Source organism: Fimicolochytrium jonesii (assembly GCF_025526975.1).
Source record: "Fimicolochytrium jonesii strain JEL569 chromosome Unknown EV422scaffold_39, whole genome shotgun sequence".
Lineage (NCBI taxonomy): Eukaryota > Fungi > Chytridiomycota > Chytridiomycetes > Spizellomycetales > Powellomycetaceae > Fimicolochytrium > Fimicolochytrium jonesii.
The window spans coordinates 183728-204550 of NW_026515706.1; the positions used below are offsets into that span (position 1 = coordinate 183728).

Sequence of the window (20823 nt, forward strand, 5' to 3'; positions counted from 1 at the left end):
GAACAAGAAGCTAAGGAGAGAGGTGACAAAATAAAAGGAAGTCAGTACGAGCGCGATGAATCAAACCATCGATTAGGTGCCTACCCACCTTTAAGATCCTTGGCTGTAACGAAGCTGAGGATGTGTGATTGAAGCTCAGGAACGTCGAATACCCGGACGTGCATGGCGGGGGGGGGGGGGGGGTGTGTGTGTAGGTTTAGTAGGTGTCAAGGGCGGCGGTGGCGCGCGGTTTCGTAGGTTTCGAGGACGGGCGATGGTGTAGGTTTTCGTTGGTTTGAAGGGCGGTGGTGGATCCGGGGTTGACAGAACAAATACGGACGCGTTGAAGCGTGGCCGTTAAGTGGTTCATAGCATCGTTGTCAGCTTCAGGGTGGGACTACGGGCTTCTCGTATGATTGAACTGTTTAGAGTGGGAGGACCAAACATAGAGCATGATGGTACGCGAGAGAAGCACTCGGCGAAGGCTACGGATGAAGGGTCGCGTGTCTAAAAAGTAGGCGGGGTCAGAATCAATGATACTCGGTTCCCGTCGATCGCTACTAGTCCTCCTTTTTCAAACCCCCCCTTGACTGGTAGTGACCGACCATTACTCCGACGCAAGAGGTTCGAGGTAAGGAGACCCCCAGCAGATGGCAAAGATGAGTACCGTCGATAGGACGGCTTCCAGTTTCCCCAACTGGGAATACCCCAGCCAGCCAGACATGTGCCCGTACACACTCCGGAAGACTCCCTTGGTCCCACCCTGCTCACCCTTCCAGACCCCATGCACTCCAGTCCCTGACCTGCTTACCTTTGTTGCTTTTGTTTGCTTGCGTTGCGTAGATCTAGACTTGGATCTCCGAGAGGACGAACCCCAGGGCGGGTTTGAATAGGTGCGACAATGCAGTAGTTTGACGCGAGACAAGAGCAGGCTGGAACGCTGCGAACGGAGACGACGCAACCACGGGTGGATGTGAGTCGGCGGTCCCCCAGAAGTGGAAGCAAATCAGATGGAGATGAGAAGTTGGCAGAGGACGGTTCGCCGTGGAGGGGCTGTCCAAAACCGGGACGGCCTGGAGTCAAAGTCACGTGAAGGGCAATAAACTCTTAACGCGTTTCTCCCCCCAAACGCTCCGTCCTCACCACGGGTGGAACTTGTCTAAATTAGAGCATTGGCAAAACATACTAGTTACAAGCATGAGGGGAAGTCGGTCAACGCGTTGAGGGCGAAGAGGGGGCGAGAAGGGGGCGAATTGCGCAACCGATGATGACTCACTCGGCTTTTCCCCTCCCTTTTCGCCCCCAAGAAAGAACTCTCACAGGCAAAGCACACCACCAGCCGTAAACCAAAACAATGTTACCCTCATCATCCACTCGTCTGTTGGCTGCTAGCCGTCTTCATGCTCTCACCACTAGTCGTATCAGGGGTCTGGCCACCGTGTCGGCCGCCAACCCGGCACACTCCTACAAGGTACAGTATGTGTGTGTGATATGTCTCGCGTTTCGACTCGTCATTCCCACGATCGACGTGATGTCAGTCTCACTTGTCCCTGTTCTCTCCCTCACGATGCGGTGTTCCAGGTGGTGGTAATCGGCGGCGGCTCAGCGGGCATGGCGGTCACCGCGCAGCTCGCGCTGGACGCGCTCTTCAGAAAGGGCACCAGGAAAGACATACTTATGATTGATCCCAGCGATGTGCACTACTACCAGCCGCTGTGGACGTTTGTGGGCGCCGGGTTGAAGCAGATGAAGGAGAGCGAGCGGCCGATGGGGCAGTTGGTGCCTAAGCAGGTGCGATCGTGTAAACAGAGACATTGATGGGGCGAGATGCGCGTGGCTCACGACGTCTCAATCCCAGGCCGAATGGTTGAAAGACCGCGTATCGCGCATCGACCCGGCTGCCAACATCGTTACCACCGGAAGCAACCGCCAGATTAAGTACGAGTACCTCGTCGTTGCGCCAGGCATCAAGCTCGACTTTGAGAAGATCCCTGGGTTGGTCGAATCGCTGGGGAAGGACGGCGTAACGTCGAATTATGCGGTGCAGTCTGTGGAGAAGACGAGCGAATTTCTGAAGGCGTTTAAAGGCGGGAATGCGATCTTTACCCAGCCCGCGACGCCTATCAAGGTATGTGAAGAGATCTTGTCGTGTTTCCAGTTGGACGTTCGCCTGGCTCTTCCTGCCTTCTGCTGGATGGCTGACTCTCTCTCTCTCTGACGATCTCAAGTGCGCAGGCGCCCCCCAAAAAATTGCCTACCTCGCCGAAGAGCTCTTCCGTACCCGCGGCCTCCGCCCCCAAACAAACGTCCGCTTCCACACTGGCATGGGCAAGATCTTCGCCATCGACAAATACGCCGCCCCGCTCACCGAAATCTGCGCATCCCGAAACATCGCCGTACACCTCTTCAGCAACCTCATCGCCCTCCGACCCGACGCCAAACAGGCCGTTTTCAGGGATGTATCGCCCACTGCATCCGCCGGGAAGGAGACGATTGTTGATTATGATTTCATACATGTCACCCCGCCCATGTCCGCCCCGCCTTTCATCCGGCAAAGCGGGTTGGGGAACGCGGACGGGTGGGTGGATGTAGATAAAGAAACTACCCAACATGTCAAGTACCCCAATGTGTATGCCTTGGGGGACGCGAGCAGCCTCCCGACATCAAAGACGGCGGCTGCAGCTGCCGCGGAGTCAGCTGTTACAACCCACAACCTGCTGCGCGCTATAAAGAACGGGACGGGCCCCGCGGCGGCGTATGGCGGATACACGAGCTGCCCCCTGATTACGGGGAAGGGGAAGTTGATTTTGGCCGAGTTTTCGGGGTACACTGGTAAACCGCAGGAGGTGTGTCGCTGCGTCCACTCACGCCCCCTGTGAACCCTTCCGCGTTGATTCATATTAACGTTTCGCACCACACCCAGACATTCTTCTACGACCAATCCAAAGAATCCGCCCTCTCCTACGCCCTCACCGCCAACATCATACCCTCGCTGTACTGGGAGGGTCAGGTTAAGGGGTTGTGGAAGGGGCCGGGGGTGGTGAGGAGGATTACTAATCCGTTTGATTCGTGAGGAAACGCGTAGTCTTTGGATATACTCGTTGACATGCATATATCACTGCACTGGAGGCCAGCGTTATTCCGACGGGCCATGCGGAGTTGTGAAAGGCGCAGCGGTACCGTTGCCCCCCCCCCCCCTGGTGGTTGCGCGCTTCCCAACGCTCCCGTTCACTCAATGCCTCTTGCATACGTTCAGAGCGAAATCGCGTATTCTCTCCTCATTTCCAGTAAACCCTCATTTTGGTCGCCTCTCGATCCCTGTTTGCTTCATTGAGCGCAGCTTCTTTTTTGTACCGGCGTACCCTGATTACTACGATCACTTTTCAACTTGTAGCAACATCTGTACGCTCTACAAATATCATCATGGTTGTAGCGGGATTTTCCTGTGTTTTTGGATCGTAACCATAGTGTCTCGGCGTGATCTCCGCCAGCGGGTGGACAAGAGCGCCATTTACAGCCAAGGCACTGCACATAGAACTGATATCGAAACCAGCCAGAAGCACAATCCAGATGACTGTAACGGAACGGGGGAAGCTTTTCCCTTACGGGGGAATGAAGGGAGGGCGGGAGGAGCGTGGGAGGGGGGACGAAGATCAAACGTCTTTGTTTCTTGGTTGATAACGCGTAAACTGGCAAGGCAACAAGAATCGACAGGCTTGTGTCAACAAAACGCGTCGCCTGGGCATCTATGATACGGTACTCGGGGCAAGGGTTCCAGTCGTGCCCATCATCTCACCGTACCGATATGATCGATATAACCTCTCCCGAGGCCTCCGCGCACACTGCCACACATGCTCGCAATGCTAGTAGACAAAGCATACGAAGGTGGGAACAGCCACTCCAAGCAAACAGTCATCTTCCCGTCTTTCTGCTTCATCTTGCGTTCAATGTCAACTTTGACGACCGAACATCCCGCCCCTCGTGTACGCCCGGCGCTCGTGGTTCATGAGGGTTGGCGACTTGCGAAGGTCGTTGGACCACACATCACTGAGATGAAAGACGGCCGAGAACAAGGCTTGGCTGGCCGGGCTTACAGTCTGCCCGTGAAACTTTTAACACGCAAATTCAACCCTAATAACTCGTTCCTGGAGTGATGGAAAAAGGGGGAAGTTACTGTATGTGCACGCAAGGGGAAAGTAGGGAACTCACGCGGAGGCAGAAGGAGGGACAGGGGAAGTCCTCGGTCCCTGTTTCTCGTTATCTGGAACGCGTAAGCCAGATTGACGGCATTTGACACATGTGTCATCAAAACGCGAAACGCGTCGGGCAAGATGTTTTTGCCGAATGTGGGGACGTGCACTTCCACTCCATGGCCAGTGGCTACGGTGAATGGAGTAGTCATACGGCATCCTAAGAAACTAAGAGCTTGGGGGTAAACATGCATGTGATCATCGGGGACGGTTTGGGAGAATGATGTCTGCCGGAAGAAACATCGAGCACGTAAAGTTCCCGCTGGAGACGAGGTGGGGGAGCGAAAGGGGACGCGGACAGATTGTCAAACTGTTTCTCACCCGAGACGAAGCAATGCAACCTTCAAGCGGCGGGCATGATGCGAAGGTGTCAATGGAATTTTGCATATGTGAGCGCCCATTCGTGTGATTGTCCATGTTTCTGCACATCCCTGACGTTTTTGGCGCAAAGGTTTCCTTTTCAACTCATCCTCATCCCAACTGCAAAAAAAAAGAAGTTCGACTCGCAAGCTCTCACACATCTCTAGCTGGTATCTGCTCCCAACATCTCCGGGCACTCCGTCATTCTTCCGCGCGTGGTCGGTCGCTCTCGCTATATCAGTGGACCAATCCAAATCAGGTCTAGATCTACATCATGCGTTTGTTTGGCCCTTCTCGCAACCGTTCTTTGCGTCGTCCAATATGGAAGAGCCCAAAAGAATATCTCCATCACCTTCTCGAACGATACGGCCAACAACGACCATCGTCAACTTCCAGTCCACTCCGATTACGAACGCTTGTCCCGACGACACTGTCATGCCCTTGGGCATCGACGCACCCCTACTTCCGCCTGAGGGCGCCGATGTGTGGACGGGGGCATGCACTGGTCTTTATGCAGAAATGGCCCGTTTCCCGGTATACAACTGCACCGCGACTTGGAGGTCTCCAGGCACTATCCCACCTGGGTATGTGTGTGTTATCTGGGGTTGCGCCTGGGGAGTCTTTCTTGCGCCCCTTATCGCGGTGTCGTCAACTTCAGCCGCTACCGTGTTTGGGAACACCACAACGGGAATCTGAAGATTGTTTGCGTTGCTGCGGTTGAGAAATATGGTCGTCTCGCTGGGGCTTTTCGGTTTTGCATAGTTTTGGCGTAGTGCACAGTTTGCATAGCTTGAACGCATTTGATTTTTCCGTAGCTTGCATAGTTTGGATGGCTGTTGATACTGCTTCGCGATATAAGAGAGCAGCTGTATTAATCAAGTAGGTCACTGGCGGTTCTCCTCTTTTCATTCTGGTACGCGTCTTGCATCGTTACCTTGTCCGCTTTGTTGTAAGCCACTATTGAATATTTGGCAGTCAATACTTCTTCATAGGACCAACGTGACACTCTTACGAAGCCGTTTCTATACCCGCCCATCCGCTGCTCGGTAAGCCGTCGTGGAAGTACTCTGCTCTCCGCTGTTTCCACCCACCGTCCGCGTTGGAGGGGGTTTTGGTCCTTACATCAACTTTTTGGTCTGCAGGGCCATGGCGAGGCGGTAGACGGTGTCGACTTTGGAGTGGATGTCGCCGGCGAGGAGGATGCGGGATCTGAGGGACATTGCGTGCGTGTGGTGTTGGTTGGGATCTGGGATAGGCGGAGGGAAGATTGCGAGAGGTTGTTGCAAAACAGAAGTGAAAGATGTTTTACGCGTCTGCCGGCGGGTTTTGCATCGCGCTGTTTATTCCCGTCGGACATGCCCTGTCAACCATATCAGAACCTAGCTACCTGCACGCCATCAGCCCTACTCTACCTATCCTTCCCTCCTCCTCCCAACCCATACGCCGGTCTACTCCCTCCCTCCTCTCAATTATCCACCGGCGTCCACAAACTCCCCAATGGATGTATAAACGGCACCTCCCCCCTCTGAAAGTCCCACTCGCGCCCGGTCAACCACCCCAGCGCCGCGAGCCTATACTCGGCAATATCATTCGCCTCCCGCAGCGCGTGGTCGTCGAGGGCGCGGTAGGGCGTGCCGTCGACGCCGAAATCGGTCATTTCGGGGGACCCTGGTTGGGTAACGGAGATGGTTTCATCGATTAGGTGGTCGGTGGTAGCTCGAATTGAGGCTTGCGTTAGGGCGGAGTCGAGGTTGGACATTACTGTGTGGAGGGCTGAGGGGATTTTTCTGGGAGTGGTGTGAGAACAAGGCAGATTGATGGCTGAGGAACGGAGAAACGTACTTCCTGGCAGCCTTCTGCTCCTCGCTATCTCCCTTCAAGCTCTCCCGCAAGTCCAGGACAACCTGCGCTCTTGCGCGCCAGTACCACGCTTCAGCTTTGTTGATGGCGGTCCGGAGCTCGTCCTCCGTCACGCGGTGACTTTCCTTCGCGCCCTCTCCATTCGTAAAGTACTGGTAGGTAAGCAGGAAAGAGGGACATCAGATGCCTGCCCTCCCACAAGGCGTTTTTCATCTCCCCGCCGTACCTCCAAAAACGTCGCCACTGTAGTCGGGAACGCCGGCACGATCGCGGTCGCCTCGTACAGCACCTCCCTCGGGAACGGCATGTGGTACCTCGGCACCCCATCGACGATCCGCAGCATCCAGAGCAGGATGCCGAACGATTCCCAGCGCCCGAGTGTGCCCACGATGTCTTCCTGCGGCGACCATGTGCCTAGAGTCTTTTCCATCAGTTTCGACTCCTGTTGGTAGGGTTTCAGAGATAGTTAGAGGCATGTGTGGTGTGCGAGGGTTGCAAAGTAGGGGTGCCGGCCGCACCTGTGGCGTGAACGAACGGTCTAGCTTGCTTTCGTCGATGGCGCGGGCTAGTGCTTGGTAGCTTGTCTCGATCCGCCCAGCTGTAGTGAAAAGTATCAGCCTGTCGTCCGTGCTCCCGAAGCAGATAGTGAAGCAAATCGTACCCTCATCCTTTCCATTAGACGCATGTGCAGCTGTCAATCAAGAAACCAAACCACAACATTGTCAGAAACACAGTATCTCGCCCACGCCTTTTCGGCAAGCGAACAGTGTCCCCTACCTTCTATCCCCCACCTCGTCAACATCATTTGCGTACAAGCGACCCCTATCAAACATCCAACACCATCCGTCAGTCAACCGGCTCTCCCTGCCCCCCTACCTCCGCCCTTTTCAAACGTACGTCTGGCTATCTCCCCCGGAGACCTCTGCAACAGCGGCGGGTCGGCGGAGACACTGGCATAGGTCCGTTTTGTGCGTAGGAGGCGGGCGAATGCGAGGTTTGCGGGCGGTGACGACGACGTGTATGAGGTGGCGAGGCGGGAGGTGCGGGAGAGCGGGGGTATTCCCCTGAACATTGATGAGTACATAGCGCTTATGGAGCCCTTCTATGTGCTGTTTGTGAATGCGGAGTAAGTGCGCGTTGGGAAAAGAAGGCTCCCATTGCGTGTCGTTTGCGTCCTGAAGGCAAAGGGAACTCGCAGCCCTCCAACTTCAGTACGCTGCAACATTCCCACAGGAACATCACTATCCGAGCCATACTACATACCCCACCCCGCCTATTCCATTCCTGTTCTCTATCGTATCGGCGCCCGTCCACGCCCAGCCCTCAAACCCTCACAAACTCACTCCGGTGACAAACAACCCGCAAGATGACCGAGGAGAAGATGCAAAAGGACTGCTCCGCGATCGTAGACGCCCAGCTGCCTGATATCGTCGCTACCGCACAGGTGCGTACCATAAACTTCTTAGCTGGCTGACTGAAAGCCCGGGGGGACCGTCAACGACCGACTGGGGCGCACATGCCAAGCGAGAATGACGGACGAGGCGAAGGCGATGTCGCGAATACGCGAGATCATAGAACGAGCACGGCAACTTGACGTAAGACCATTCCGACTCACTATATCTCGCCGCTTACAGAAAGGATCCATCAATGAGGCGCTCGACAAGCTACTGGCTTTGGAAAAGCAGACGCGTGTGGTATGTATGCGGGAACCAAAACTGAAGATTTGCATCCTGTAGCTGACGTCTTTCCTTCGTGATAAAGGCCGCGGACCTCGCATCAAATACGCGAGTTCTAATCGCAGCCATCCAGCTGTGCGTCGAATCCGGTGACTGGAAACTGCTGAACGAGCATATCGTGTTGCTGTCCAAGAAGCATGGGTTGCTTAAGCAGGTGCGTCATTTCACTTTCACTCAATCCCAACGAAAAGCGCAAAATCCGCTAACCCGATTTTGCTTCGAAGGCGGTGACGAAGATGATCCAAGAAGCGACCACCTATGTCGACAAAACCCCCGACATGCCCACGAAGCTGGAATTGATCGAGACGCTGCGGACGGTGACCGAGGGCAAGATCTTTGTGGAAGTGGAGCGTGCGCGCGTGACGAGGACGTTGGCGGAGATCAAGGAGAAGGAGGGGAAGATTGTTGAGGCGGCGGATATCTTGCAAGAGTTGCAGGTGCGTCAACATTCATACGCGAGCGTGAATCTCCGTCCTAGGGGGATGATATTGACGCATCCACGCGGATATTTGTGATTTGCTTTAGGTGGAAACCTTTGGCTCAATGGACAAGCGCGAAAAAACCGACTTCATCCTCGAACAAATGCGCCTCGTCCTCGCCAAAAAGGACTACACGCGCATGCAAATCATCTCCCGCAAAATCTCCCCAAAGTACTTCAAGGAGCCTGAAGTCCAGGTAAGTCATCACACTGCCCTCTCCCTTCCCCCCATGAAATCCCCTTCCGCCCCTTAAACCCCCATCTCTCTCCATTCTAGGACCTCAAACTCCGCTTCTACGACCTAATGATCCACCACGCCCTGCACGAATCCGCCTACCTCGACGCCTGCAAATACTACCGCCAGATCTACGACACGCCCTCGATCCAATCCGACGACGCCAAAAAGACGGAAACGCTCCGCAACATCATCTTCTTTGTCATACTGGCCCCGTATGATAACGAGCAGAGTGATTTGATTCATCGCGTTTATGAGGATCCGTGGTTGAGTAAACTGGGGAGTTATAAGTATGTTTCGCGGATATCATTCTTCTTATTTTGGATGTGTGGATTCATTTTTCATTGTTGACTTGTTTTTGTTTAGGGAACTGACGAAATGCCTCATTATATCCGAATTGATGCGCTGGCCCAAGATCGAGGAGATCTACGGCCCCTTGTTCAAAACAGGCTTCGTATTCGATCTAAAGACGGAGGATGGACAGAAGCGGTACAAGGATCTGCATAAGCGGGTTATTGAGCATGTAAGTTGGTTTTCTGGAGTTGACGGGGTTTTGGTGACATTCAACGGCGACGGCGACGGCGTCCGGGCGGGAGTGGGGAGGCGAGGTGGTGTGGTGGGGCGGAGGGGCTGAATATGTCCTGATTGGTTTTTTTCTGTGAAGAATATCCGCGTCGTGGCGAAGTATTACGACAGGATAACCGTCAAGCGGCTCACGCAGTTGTTGGATCTATCGCCTACCGTAAGTTGCCTTCCATGCATGAATCCCCCCACCTTTCCTTCACGCTCCCCAAATTCACGCTTCCTTGTTTACGATGTTCGCTTCGCGATTGCTCCCTACTTTCCCACACAGGAATCCGAACAATTCCTCTCCAACCTCGTCACCAAGAAGACCATCTGGGCGCGCGTCGACCGGCCGCGCGGGATCGTCACGTTCATGAAACGGAAGGATCCTGCGTCGGTGTTGAATGAGTGGAGTGGGAGTGTGGCGAGTTTGTTGGAGTTGTGAGTATAAATGGAATCATAAGTGCCGCGAGGAGGGATTGAGAAGTGCCGGTTATTGACTGATTTATGACTTTTCCCTTTTCTAGGATTGTGAAAACGACCCATCTGATCACCAAAGAGGAGATGGTTGCTGGGAGTGGGATTACGCAGGTCATTTGAGACCCACCTTGGGTGTGATGTTTGTTCGACGAGAAGGGGGCCCAGCAGGAAATATCGAGTGGGGGGAGAGGGGACGAATTCGACTTGGGATTTGAGGAGTGCCGGGGGAAGGGATCTAATAGGCTCGACGTAGTTTGGATACATCCCTCAACTGCTCACCTGAACACCGATCGGCGGTCGACTGAAACTCTCTTACGTGCTCCTGTTGCGTCACCTCCCCACTCCCTGTCTGCTGAGAATAGATGCTGGCGCAATGAGATACGGGACCTGTAATATGCACTCCGACGCCATTGATAAAAACTGGAAACTTCTTAGCGCGTGCTCGGGGAGTGTACCGTCTGTGAGACTGTATTCATTGCGCGTGCATAAATATGGATGAACTACAAAACCCGATAGTTTGGGGTGTCTAGAAATGCACGCCATCTGCCTTCCGAATCTCTTGAAATCCCCTCCTAGAGTGAAAAACCCCCCCGGTCCTGTCCTCCCTCCCACTTCTCCATTCTTGCTTTTCCATTTCCAATCGTCCCTAGCTCCAATCGCATGCCCCCATCTCAATCGGGCCCAATCCCCACTCAAAAACACCCAAATCAGCACTCCGATTCCCCATACGCACACCCCTTATCATTTACTACAACCTTCAAAAACCGGTCATGGGATAACGTGGCGTATGTCGATCGGAGAAAAGATCAATGATGATAGGTAGCACCGGCATCCGTCAACTTATCTACGCCCAAAAGTTGTCGATAAGAAAGGGATTGTCGATTGAGGTGAATTGGTCGGTGATGGTGGTGAGGGGAAAAGGAAAGGAGAGAGGAGGGAGAAAAGGGATGTTAAGACTTTTTGTCATTTTGAGGGATATGAGAAAGAGAGGGAGGTAAGGGGTTGCCTGCTCTTTTTTGTGTGATCCCTTTTTCCAACCCACCTCCTGTGCACAGATTCGTACCAAATATCATTATGTGTTCCGAAAAGAGAGGTTGTGTTTTGTGCATGTGGCGAGTGGGATGATGGAGCAAGAACAGGGTGTCGTAGAGCGTTGGGCGAAATGGAAGAGAAAGCGAAATGGGGGGGAGGACCAGAAGGGGAGGGAAGGAGGGAGGGAGGGTATTTCTTAAGCGCTTATGTACCAAAGGTGCGAAAGAAAAGACGGGAGTGGGCGGGTGTGTCAACCAGGAGAGTATAACTGTTTTTTGTGTGCACCGCCGCCGCCGCGCCCGTTGTTTTGTTTTTGGGGGTTTTACTTACGTGTCGTCTTCCACCAACCATGAAGTGAAGGTGTGCATGCCTCTTGCGGAGAATGCGCCTACTGAACTCCCGTTTGTCTGCGAAAAGAGGAGGACGAGGTTAGAGGACTGCGAGAGGGTTGGATGATGGAGAAATAGAACTCAGACTTACCGACTTGGCACCGACGGTGGTAGCCAGGCCAGATGGTGCTGGGGACGCCCCAGCAGCCGGTGTGGAAGAAGTGGATGACGCCGAGGATGCAAAGGAGTGTGCGGAGGAGGAGGCAGATGCGGATGCGGAGGAGGAAGAGAAGGAAGCGGAAGAGGGGTGGGATGGTGTTGGTCTCGATCTCCCTGTGGCTGCTGACGCCCCTGCTGTTGGTGCTGCTGCTGAGCACCGAGCGCCACTACTACTACTACTTGAGGAAGCAGCGGAGGCGGCTGCTCTTGTTGAGGACCGTGCGGCGGAACGGAAGGCTGAGGGACCGAGCATTGTTGCTGTTGTTGTGAGTCGGTGAGCGGTGTGAATAAGCAGTGGATGCCTGTTTTTGCGTGGGAAGATTGCTGTTCCGTGGCTTGCTTGCGCTGCGTTGCGTTGCCAGGGAAGAAGAAGAACGGGACGAAGGGGAAGAAAACGCGCTCCCATTGCGCAAAAGTCAACAACGGCTAATCAAAGCACTCGCATCTCTCGCGCTCGTCTAATCATGCCGCTAATGTGAACGGACACGACCTCCATGTGGAACCCCTAATCATCGCGCAGGGCAGAGCTTTCGGCCCCTTTTTGGCATAGGCGAGACTTGGAACGACATCCCGCTCCGACAGTGGCCCCTCTCTTGAGACCAAACCGAGCCCACATAAACACTCTCCCCAGGAGTCACCCGCTCTCAGGCCACCCACCCCCGGATACCCACCCACACAGAAGAAGCCCAAGATGTCCTTCCGCTCAGCAGCTCGAGCCGCTCGAGGTGTCTCCTCCCGCTGTCCAGCCTCGTCCTCCCGTCCATCACGACAACAACCACCAAACCCATCCTCATCACCCCGCTCTCCAACCTCCTCCTCAACTTCCTCCTCGCTGCCCGGGTTTTCCACCTTCTCCGCCTCAGGTCTCGGGGCAGGGAGAGCCGCACATACCTCCGCCTCCGCCGCGAATAGTGCGCGCTCGCCGCCGATGATCTCGCCTGTGGGCAACAACAGTTCTGCTACTGTAAGTAGTTTAATCATATGCACTGAACGCTTCACTGGGTTTCCATGGCATCTTACGCTCTGTGAATCTCCCTAGATACAACCACCACAATTCCCAACGGGCCCACGGCCATCGCTCGCGCTTTCGCTACTCCTCAACTACGGAGACCAACTGGGTGAAGGGGTATAGTATTCCCCTTACTGGGGGGCCAATATGCACTGCTCCCCTTGTGTCTTGTGCATACAACACAGAAACGTACGATCCCAATGATGCTGTGTTAGTACCGTCCTGGTCGGTTTCCCCCGTTGATGTGATCGGATTGGGATGGAAGGAAGGAGAATACATTATGGGAGGATGGAGCTATCTGGACGACGGGCACCGGTGAACCATGACGACTCCAGAGTTTGGGACTAATCTCCCCACCGTTCCCTTTCGCACACCATAGGGCTAATATGAGCTTGAACAATGCAATACAGTAACATCAAACCGAACGAAAGACGAAAATCGCACATCGCACTATATTCGTATCACTCACCGACCCGGCTCGACAAACGAGGGAGAACATCAGTTCTGATTGAAGAGAGGCGACAGTAGACAGCACATGGGGGAGAGCCTTGAAGGCATATCACCTGTAGTACACGCTTTGTATTTATCTTATTTCGGCGCTTATCGTCAAATGCAATGGAGAGAATGTGCTTGCTTCTCACATTGTGCCTTCGGGGGGAGGCGGATGGTTGATGGGACGTCCACGTTCTGGGGAGAGAAGAACGCGAAGGAGAGTGGGACTGGGATTGATGTTTCGCACTACACCGTGCATAAAAGGTGGACTTCATCCGTACGCCCTCGTTCAGGATCTACTGTACATATATAGCAGATACCCTCCCAGCCAGATGGATCTTCCATGCGGTGGTACAACTTACTGTAGGGGCTTGTGAGCCGCTGGTGGGCCGGGTAAGAACGAGGCGAAAAAGAAGATGACGGCACACCACCCGTCAAAAGCCATCCTCCCTTCTCACTTTCCTTCGATCTTCGTGGAATGGAGAACAACCATTCCCCATACACCGCCATAACCAAACCTTACATATAGCCGTAACCTCATCCCAAGAATTCCGTGAAGAACAGCAGACTCAATAGCTTGCCGTTCTGCCAGTTGTGCAGTGTCGTAAAATCCATCCACAACCCATCTTGGGACCGAACACCTGACGACGTTGCATTTTTGCGGTCCACTCAAGCAGCCGAACCCACAGTCAACATCAACCCACTTGCCTCAATTCATGCTCCGAACCACTGTAGTGTAGCCGCCGCCAAACCCGTCCGGCTGAGGAGAAGACGGGCAATTCGCAATTTTCACCTCGCGATCTCCGACACCTAGAAACCCGGCCTGAAAAAGAACCCGAAAGCTGGAGAAGGGGAACGAATTGGAGATGGAAGGGGAGGGCGATGATGATGGGGTTACGCGTGGGGAAGGGGAGCGTCAGGAAAAGGTGCCGGAGGAGGCCGTCAAGGACGTTGTTGGCGAGGATGTGATAGCAAACGAGGAGGAGGCCGTGAATGCGGACCCGGAGGCGACGGAACTACCAGACGGGGAAGAGGGACCGGACGTATCAAACCACTCCACCCCTCTCCCTGCCACACCACCACCACCACCGCCATCATCCCAAACAACCACCATAGTAAAACAAGAAAAAGGCGCAAAGGCCGACGAAGGCCCAACCTCCTCATCCTGGGCCCATCACCGCAAGCACTTCTTCATCCTCAGCAGCGCCGGAAAACCCATCTACTCCCGCTACGGCGACGAAGGCCGCCTCTCAAGCTTCACAGGCCTCATCCAAGCCATCATGTCCTTCTTCGTAGACGACGACGACTCCGTGCGCTGCATCAACGCCGGAATCCATCGTTTCGTCTTCTCCACCCAAGGCCCACTGTACTTACTAGCCATCTCCTCATCAGGCGAGTCTGAGAACCAACTACGTACCCAGCTCCATCATCTCCACACCCAGATCCTCACCATTCTCACCAGCGCGCAACTCACCCGGATCTTCAAGACGAGAGGCAACTACGATCTGAGGAATTTACTCAGCGGCACGGAACACCATTTGACCAACCTCACCCGCGCATTCCCCACCGACGCGGGCCTCGCCCTCTCATCCGTGCTGTGCTTGCCTGTGCCGGGCAGAGTGCGTGCCCTCGTGACGGGGGCGTTGGGTGGGGGTGGGGGTGGGGGGCAGGGGTTGGTGGGGTTGGTGTTTGGCTTGATGATCGCCAAGGGGAGGTTGGTAGCCCTCGTCAGGCCGAAACGGTTCAGTCTGCATCCCGACGATTACCACCACCTGACGAATACGCTCACCTCATCACCGTCGGCGTATAAATCGGGAGATACCTGGACACCTATCTGCCTCCCCCGCTTCAACCCAAATGCGTTCTTACATGCGTATGTGTCCTTTTTGACGCCCGAGGTCTGCGTTGTGTGCGTGGGGACGGATAAGGAGGGGTTTTGGGTCGGGAGGGGGTGGAGGGAGGGGGTGGGTGAGGTACGTGTGGGCTTGTATTGTACTGTATCGCACTGGAGGGAGGTTCTTTTTCACACTAATGGGGGCCGAGTAGGAGTTGGAAAACAACGGCGCCCTAGCCGCCATCGACACAGCAGTCAAAGCCGTCCCATACAGTATTGGTACGTTCCCCCCACCCTTACCCTTCCATCTCCCCCGCAAAAACTAACGAAAATGACTTACATGATTGTTTATCAGTGGAAGCAGGCATCCCCGTCCTCCGTCACTTCATATGCGTCGCGAGCACCCTCGGGCAGTACACCGAGCCGGCGCCGGCGCCGCCGTATACGAATCCGGCGGATTGGAAGAGGTGCGTGGTTGGAAATTCCACGCCATCTTGCGAATTGGTCACTAACCTGGGGGGGGTTTTTTTGGGTGAAGGTTGTTGAAAACGTACCATCGCGCCGCGGAGGTTATGAGGCGAAAGGGGAGCGGGGATACGGATGCACAGACCTTGTTTTTGGCGAGCGCTACCGAGGCCGTCGTCTGCTGCGTACGTATATATTTTACATATTCTCCATCGCTCTCTGTCTGAACCTGTCAATGCTTAACGCTTCGGCCTTCGGCCTTTTCATATAAGCAGCGCACGCCCCCTTACGACATCTACGCCGCCTTCGGCCCCCTCGTTGCCAAGCCGGCCGCAATGGAAGCGCTGAGTGCGCTCGTGAAGTGGATCAAGGGGAATCATGAGCGGTTGTTTGTGGGCGGTGGTGGGGTTTGGGGCGGTGGGGCGGGTGGTGGGTAGATATTCGGGGAGAGTGAGAGCTGGGAGGGGATCACAACCCAACCCGACGAACGCCCCATGTGTTTTTGGGGGGCTGGATCGACGCACGTACATAACAAGCTGGAAAACTGGCCGCTTATGGGACATGCACCTGTTTCTATGGCTGTAAAAGGCAGATAGAGCTCTTGTCTTGGCGGAGAGAGCACCTGTTCAAAAGGACGAGGGTGACTCACTGACAGTTTGACAGTGGGCAAGGAGCTGAAGCCGGTTCGCCCGTTCGCTTTCGTTCGATCTATCATTCAAAGGCAGGGAACGCTCGCTTCGCCCCGCTGCGAATTCCCAAAACGCTTGCTAGGCACCCCACAGCCCACCTCGGCAAACTCGCCCCCACCTCTTTGGGGCTCCTCAAAAAGCGGCCTTGATGTGTGAAGGGGGCCTCCAGTTTAGGCTCAACCTTCCACGCCAAGCTTTGTTTTGACAGGGTCTTCGGGACTGACAGCGCCCGTTCAGATGTAGAAACGAGGTGCTGTGGCATTTATTGCTCTCGATCCCTCCTCTGGACAATCTCATCAGATCCATGGTAGGGGTAATAGTGGTACGCCCAGGTTTATTAGAATCCCGAAATTGCTAATGATGAGTCAACGCCGCAACGCTGACTTGGGGGGTTTTTTTGGGCGGGGGGGAAGAGCTTTTTGCGAAGAGAATGGACATGTACGGATGGCAAGCGCACACCCATTGGATCCAGAGCCTGATGAGTGAGTGCTAAAAACAAGGGGTGTGCGTCCTTAAATTTTGAACCCCGACGCCCGCTTGGCTGATGAGAGCGGAGCGCCACAACGACGGCAGGTGTGGACGCAATGTCTGGGCGCTCTTCTTTTGGCGCTCTTCGTGTCTTGGCTTCACGCACGTTGCGACAGAGGCAGCCTCCAAACTGAGACTCCGACAGGCCTGGCGGGATGCTTGCCAGGACATACATAGCAGACCTTTCCGTTCCTATAAAAGGGGCGGTGGGGGGGGTCGAGGGTGTCGTTGCGTTCTCCAAAACACCCCCCGCTCTCCTTCGCTCATAGTCCTGTGAGCGCTCAACAATACAGCCTACATTGGAAAAGAGCGCAATGGGATATCATTCCTCCCTCGCAACCGCCGCCGTCGCCGCAGTGCTGACCGCCTCATGCAGCGTTCTGGCGGCACCGACGCCTCCAAGGTGCGTGTGTATATGATATATAGCTCCCAAAAGTCCACCCCGCCGGCCCTGTCTACCTCCCGCACTCTACTGACCCCGGTTCTCTCTCCTCCGCGCATCCCATAGTTCCGCAGTGCAATGGCAACCATGTGCCGCCACCTCCCTCGACTCCACCTTACCCGGCGACATCCAAACGCGGCTGGAGTGCGCGGCGTTCAGCGTGCCGTCCAATTACGCTGCCGCTGATGGTGGTGCGTCGTCGCACTTGTCGATCCAGCTGGCCAGATTGCCGGCCAAGAACACCACGACGCCAAAAGGGGGGATCTATGTGCTTCCGGGCGGACCGGGCGAAGCCGCTATCGGGTATCGGTCATACCTTGCGTCGCCGGTGTTTGCGTAAGTGTCTATGCGTTCGTTGGCGTTGGGGACTTTTTGGTGTGGAAAATCCCCCTTTAGCTGACAGGCTATTTCGGTGATTGCTGTTTGTTTCCCTACCCAGCTCTCTTAATGGCGACCACGACGTGACAATCGTCGAACTGCGCGGGACGGGAAACTCCACGCGGCTCGACTGTGGCATGGCCGTGCAGAACGCAACGCAAGCCAGCGCCTGCCTCGGGATCCTCAAGCAGCAGGGTCTGGCATTGACCGACTTTTCCACCGATAACGCCGCCCGCGACCTCAACCAAGTCATCACAGCGACGGCGCGCGCCGGGTCGACGGTGACCGTGTACGGCCTCTCGTACGGCACGTGGCTCGCCCACCGCTACGTCCAGCTGTTTCCGGGGCAGGCCACCGCCCTTGTGCTGGACGGGTTGGTGCCGTACTGGACGCGGTTTGCGGACTCGGTGTCGACCTATGATGATGGGTTGGCTGTGCTGGGGGAGATGTGCGATGGCAACGCCGCGTGTAAGACGCTGTATGCGACGGCGGGGAGCGAGGGCGGCACCACCGTGCAGAAGATCCGCGAGGTTCTCCGCAATCTGACGATGACGGGCACGCAGGGCAGTTCACCACCCCCACCCGCCAACAACGCGTGTTACGACGCCGTTCCCGCCGAACTGCGGCGCATGCTTCCGCTGCTGTTCACCACCCTCGCCAACGTCACCATCGACAGCAAGCCGTACGACACGCGCGTGCTCCTGCTCGAGATGCTCGGGCGCCTCCGCCGTTGCTCGGACGCCGGCCAAGACGCCAGTTTCCTCCGCGCCGCCACCACGGGCCTCGCGCCGCTGGCCCAAAGTGCGGGAGCGCAGATGCAGGCCCCCAAACCCGTCGCTGAGCAGCCCTCCCCACTCATCGCGGTGAATATCGTCCTTTCCGAATGGTGGACAACCCTCGCCGACGCAACCGCCGCCCAACACAACGCCACCATCGCTAACGACCTCGCCCCCGTCCTCGCAGCCGTCGCGCCCGTGTGGCCGACCTACCCCGCCCCGCCGCGCACACCCCTTACGTCAAGATTCGGAGGCCGCGTGTTGGTGCTCTCCGGGCAACTGGACCCGCAGACACCCGTCACGCACGCGCGCCGGACTGTGGGCGAGATGAAAGCGGGGGGCGTCGACGTGGTGAGTGTGGAAATGCCGCGTGGGGCGCATATCACGTCGTTGATGCAGATGCCGTGCGCCGTGGGGTCGATCGAGGGGTTTGTGAGAAAGGGGACGGGCGCCGTGGATGCGGGCACGTGTTTGGGGGATGGGTTGGACTTTTCGGTGTTGACGGCGACCACCGGTCTGAACACCACGGGGGATGGTGGTGTGAACGCAAAGTCGGTGCCGAACAGTGGGACGTCGGGCGCCGTACGTGCGTGGGTGGTGGGACTTGTGACGGTTGTTGCCTTCATGGTGAGCGTCGTTGCTTGAGCGGCCCCCAGCGGATGAAGGACAATAAGCTTAATCCCGTGACAAGTCGCATGCGCCAGCATTAGACGCTATCCTCCGCGCTTTTCGTAGAAAGAGAAGAATGTAATAGTATTCAATCTAGATCAACACTGTTTTCTTTGCTATCTCATAGCCGACCCTCCTCTGTTCAGTACAGCACAACGCTGCAGCTCCATGCACAACAGCTTGCAGATGGAATGAACGCTCGCGAGCGAGAGATCGCAGACCGGGAGACCGGGAGAGCCCCTGCGTGCAACCAAGGAAAAGGGCAAGACTGGTGCAAGCAGTAGCAAGAGAAAACGCACCGCCTTGCGGAAAACGTGGCTCCACAGGTGATTCGCTTTACGGCCAGGACTTATGAACTGCGTAAGATCAGAGAAATCGACGTTAGTTTCTGCGCTTTGGAAAAACAAACAAAAGCGCACGAAGCAGTTGGACGCGGCAAGAAATCGGGAAAATGTCACTTTGAGGGAAGCAGGGAAATCGCAGGCAGCGTGTTCATGTCCGGAGAGTTCGGACGGATGGTCACAGCTATCACGAAGCATTGCGAGAGATCAAAGGAGAGAGAGGAGAGAGGGGGTTGACAAGGGGACATTTGACGAAAAGAGCATGGAGAGAAGTGGAACGGGAGGACATGCATCCCCATCCACGCCCAAAAAAGAAACGCAGAAAAGGCGAAGCGGGTGTGTGTGAAACATACGGGGGAATCAAGTGTGTTGTGGTGGAACACTGCCAAAATGTTTCCAGCAGAACCTGAAGAAACAAGGTAGATCCCACGGAAGCCGTGTTTCACAGAATGTACGCCCTCATTCTCTGCTCGTTCAAAAGCAAAAGAAGGGATGAGTTTTGGTTTGGTGCACGGACCATCTGTCGACCAGAAGCCAAACGTCCTCCGTTAAAGCACAACCGATTTGAACGCGGTGTTTAACATTCCAAGATGGTGTATATGTATTGGCAGCTGCTCAAGTTTTTTCCTGACGAGGTCCGAAAAAAGTGTCGGGATGGGGAGAGAAAACCTCCACAGCGTAAATCCCTTGGTTACTTCTCGCCGAGGGGCGCTGAACGTATGCTAGGATTCCATGGCGTTCATTGCGTTCTAAGATGCGAACACTGTCGGACTCCGTTATAAGGCATCCCCCTCTCCCCGCTTGTCTGGAGGTCTCCTCTCCGCTCGTCACAGAAGCCTCATCCAAACTTCTGGAGGGTCAGTACACATCGCAGTCCTCGACAAGCTCCCAAGCCAACAATCATTGCGTAGATGTTGAAGGTGCGTAGAACGGCATCGGTTAGATTCCATTGAGACTCGATATATGAGCGTATATGTGCAAGGTATCTATGCTAATCAATGCAAATGCGATATGTATATTGCAGATGAAGGCCAAAAATCTAGAGGTTACTTAGGCGCTATCGGCATCCCTCCTTTCATGCAACTTTCTCTCCGGCATCAACTCGGCCTTGCGTGTTGCAGCACGCCATGCTGATATCTGAGATTTCTCGCTGTTTCTGGTCCCTGCTTTGTCGGTTTCCAGGTGGCCGGAACAGTCCAAATCATCTCCTAAGGTAAAGTCGACGAGCAAGCCTCCTCCTTCTTAAGAACCTTGTTCTTCGGAACTCGAGGGTGGCCTTGCCTGACGACTCCAAAATGGGCGGTTGGTGGTTGTGGTTGCGACGAGTGGTGGATGGACGGCGGGTGTGCGTTTGTGAGCCGGAGGGAAGACCGGAGAGACGGGTGAGTGACGGCAAGCGGTTTTTGACGGGCTCCCAACACTCGCAGACGGCGTGAAAGCGCAACTCCCAGGCTGATGGCCCACAGCAACAGCGACGACGACCGACACTGTACACACAAGACAAACTAGAGTACCACTGGCATATCCCCTCTCGGAAATATGGAGGGGCCCGCAGGGGAGCACACAGAGCCACGACCAGAGCCCCTGGCACCCGCCTTCGCTGAGGACAACGCCGCTTCCGTCCCTTCAACGACGGCGAAAGAACCCGAACGGGTTGACCCTGCAAATCTCGAGCATT

At 55.4% G+C, this 20823-nt stretch overlaps 6 protein-coding genes across 6 annotated transcripts; 4 read left to right on the forward strand and 2 right to left on the reverse strand.

Annotated features, from left to right (window-relative positions):
- The first annotated feature begins 1218 nt into the window (after positions 1-1218).
- On the forward strand, positions 1219-3416 carry EV422DRAFT_546651 (mitochondrial sulfide:quinone oxidoreductase). Its single transcript, XM_053071555.1, has 5 exons — positions 1219-1450; positions 1561-1770; positions 1838-2107; positions 2208-2825; positions 2903-3416. The coding sequence occupies exons 1-5, from the start codon at positions 1334-1336 to the stop codon at positions 3050-3052; spliced, it is 1365 nt and encodes a 454-aa protein (XP_052921208.1). The 5' UTR covers positions 1219-1333; the 3' UTR covers positions 3053-3416.
- Positions 3417-5776: 2360 nt separating this feature from the next.
- On the reverse strand, positions 5777-7623 carry EV422DRAFT_623603 (uncharacterized protein). The gene is made up of 6 exons (XM_053074230.1): positions 7347-7623; positions 7227-7271; positions 6968-7140; positions 6676-6891; positions 6432-6601; positions 5777-6376 (listed from the first exon to the last, which is right to left on the reverse strand). Exons 1-6 carry the CDS (start codon positions 7531-7533, stop codon positions 6055-6057), a joined length of 1113 nt encoding a protein of 370 aa, XP_052921209.1. The 5' UTR covers positions 7534-7623; the 3' UTR covers positions 5777-6054.
- Positions 7601-10268, forward strand: EV422DRAFT_299764 (uncharacterized protein). Its single transcript, XM_053066077.1, has 9 exons — positions 7601-7897; positions 8088-8143; positions 8211-8339; positions 8410-8622; positions 8711-8860; positions 8941-9188; positions 9265-9421; positions 9563-9903; positions 9990-10268. Exons 1-9 carry the CDS (start codon positions 7816-7818, stop codon positions 10060-10062), a joined length of 1449 nt encoding a protein of 482 aa, XP_052921210.1. The 5' UTR covers positions 7601-7815; the 3' UTR covers positions 10063-10268.
- Positions 10269-10889: 621 nt separating this feature from the next.
- Positions 10890-11964, reverse strand: EV422DRAFT_299713 (uncharacterized protein). The gene is made up of 3 exons (XM_053066076.1): positions 11455-11964; positions 11006-11381; positions 10890-10898 (listed from the first exon to the last, which is right to left on the reverse strand). Exons 1-2 carry the CDS (start codon positions 11926-11928, stop codon positions 11301-11303), a joined length of 555 nt encoding a protein of 184 aa, XP_052921211.1. The 5' UTR covers positions 11929-11964; the 3' UTR covers positions 10890-10898; positions 11006-11300.
- A 2201-nt stretch (positions 11965-14165) lies between these two features.
- On the forward strand, positions 14166-15717 carry EV422DRAFT_481881 (vacuolar fusion protein MON1; the record flags this gene model as incomplete). Its single annotated transcript, XM_053067317.1, has 5 exons — positions 14166-14996; positions 15070-15136; positions 15213-15324; positions 15396-15507; positions 15595-15717. Coding segments are annotated over 5 exons (1245 nt in total), but the record flags the coding sequence as incomplete, so codon positions are not given.
- Positions 15718-16445: 728 nt separating this feature from the next.
- On the forward strand, positions 16446-18850 carry EV422DRAFT_299883 (Alpha/Beta hydrolase protein). The gene is made up of 3 exons (XM_053066078.1): positions 16446-16942; positions 17048-17317; positions 17421-18850. The coding sequence occupies exons 1-3, from the start codon at positions 16854-16856 to the stop codon at positions 18778-18780; spliced, it is 1719 nt and encodes a 572-aa protein (XP_052921213.1). The 5' UTR covers positions 16446-16853; the 3' UTR covers positions 18781-18850.
- The last annotated feature ends 1973 nt before the right edge of the window (positions 18851-20823 follow it).

Coding starts and splice junctions, on each gene's coding strand:
- EV422DRAFT_546651 (XM_053071555.1), top strand. CDS start 1,334: ATGTTACCCTCATCATCCACTCGTCTGTTGGCTGCTAGCCGTCTTCAT. Junction 2,108..2,207: donor AGCCCGCGACGCCTATCAAG/GTATGTGAAGAG, acceptor GACGATCTCAAG/TGCGCAGGCGCCCCCCAAAA. Junction 2,826..2,902: donor ACACTGGTAAACCGCAGGAG/GTGTGTCGCTGC, acceptor CACCACACCCAG/ACATTCTTCTACGACCAATC.
- EV422DRAFT_623603 (XM_053074230.1), bottom strand. CDS start 7,533: ATGTACTCATCAATGTTCAGGGGAATACCCCCGCTCTCCCGCACCTCC. Junction 6,892..6,967: donor ACCGTTCGTTCACGCCACAG/GTGCGGCCGGCA, acceptor CCCTACCAACAG/GAGTCGAAACTGATGGAAAA. Junction 6,602..6,675: donor CAGTGGCGACGTTTTTGGAG/GTACGGCGGGGA, acceptor CTTACCTACCAG/TACTTTACGAATGGAGAGGG.
- EV422DRAFT_299764 (XM_053066077.1), top strand. CDS start 7,816: ATGACCGAGGAGAAGATGCAAAAGGACTGCTCCGCGATCGTAGACGCC. Junction 9,422..9,562: donor ATAAGCGGGTTATTGAGCAT/GTAAGTTGGTTT, acceptor TTTTCTGTGAAG/AATATCCGCGTCGTGGCGAA. Junction 9,904..9,989: donor GTGGCGAGTTTGTTGGAGTT/GTGAGTATAAAT, acceptor TCCCTTTTCTAG/GATTGTGAAAACGACCCATC.
- EV422DRAFT_299713 (XM_053066076.1), bottom strand. CDS start 11,928: ATGGGAGCGCGTTTTCTTCCCCTTCGTCCCGTTCTTCTTCTTCCCTGG. Junction 11,382..11,454: donor CCACCGTCGGTGCCAAGTCG/GTAAGTCTGAGT, acceptor CTCTTTTCGCAG/ACAAACGGGAGTTCAGTAGG.
- EV422DRAFT_299883 (XM_053066078.1), top strand. CDS start 16,854: ATGGGATATCATTCCTCCCTCGCAACCGCCGCCGTCGCCGCAGTGCTG. Junction 16,943..17,047: donor GCGGCACCGACGCCTCCAAG/GTGCGTGTGTAT, acceptor CGCATCCCATAG/TTCCGCAGTGCAATGGCAAC. Junction 17,318..17,420: donor CTTGCGTCGCCGGTGTTTGC/GTAAGTGTCTAT, acceptor TTCCCTACCCAG/CTCTCTTAATGGCGACCACG.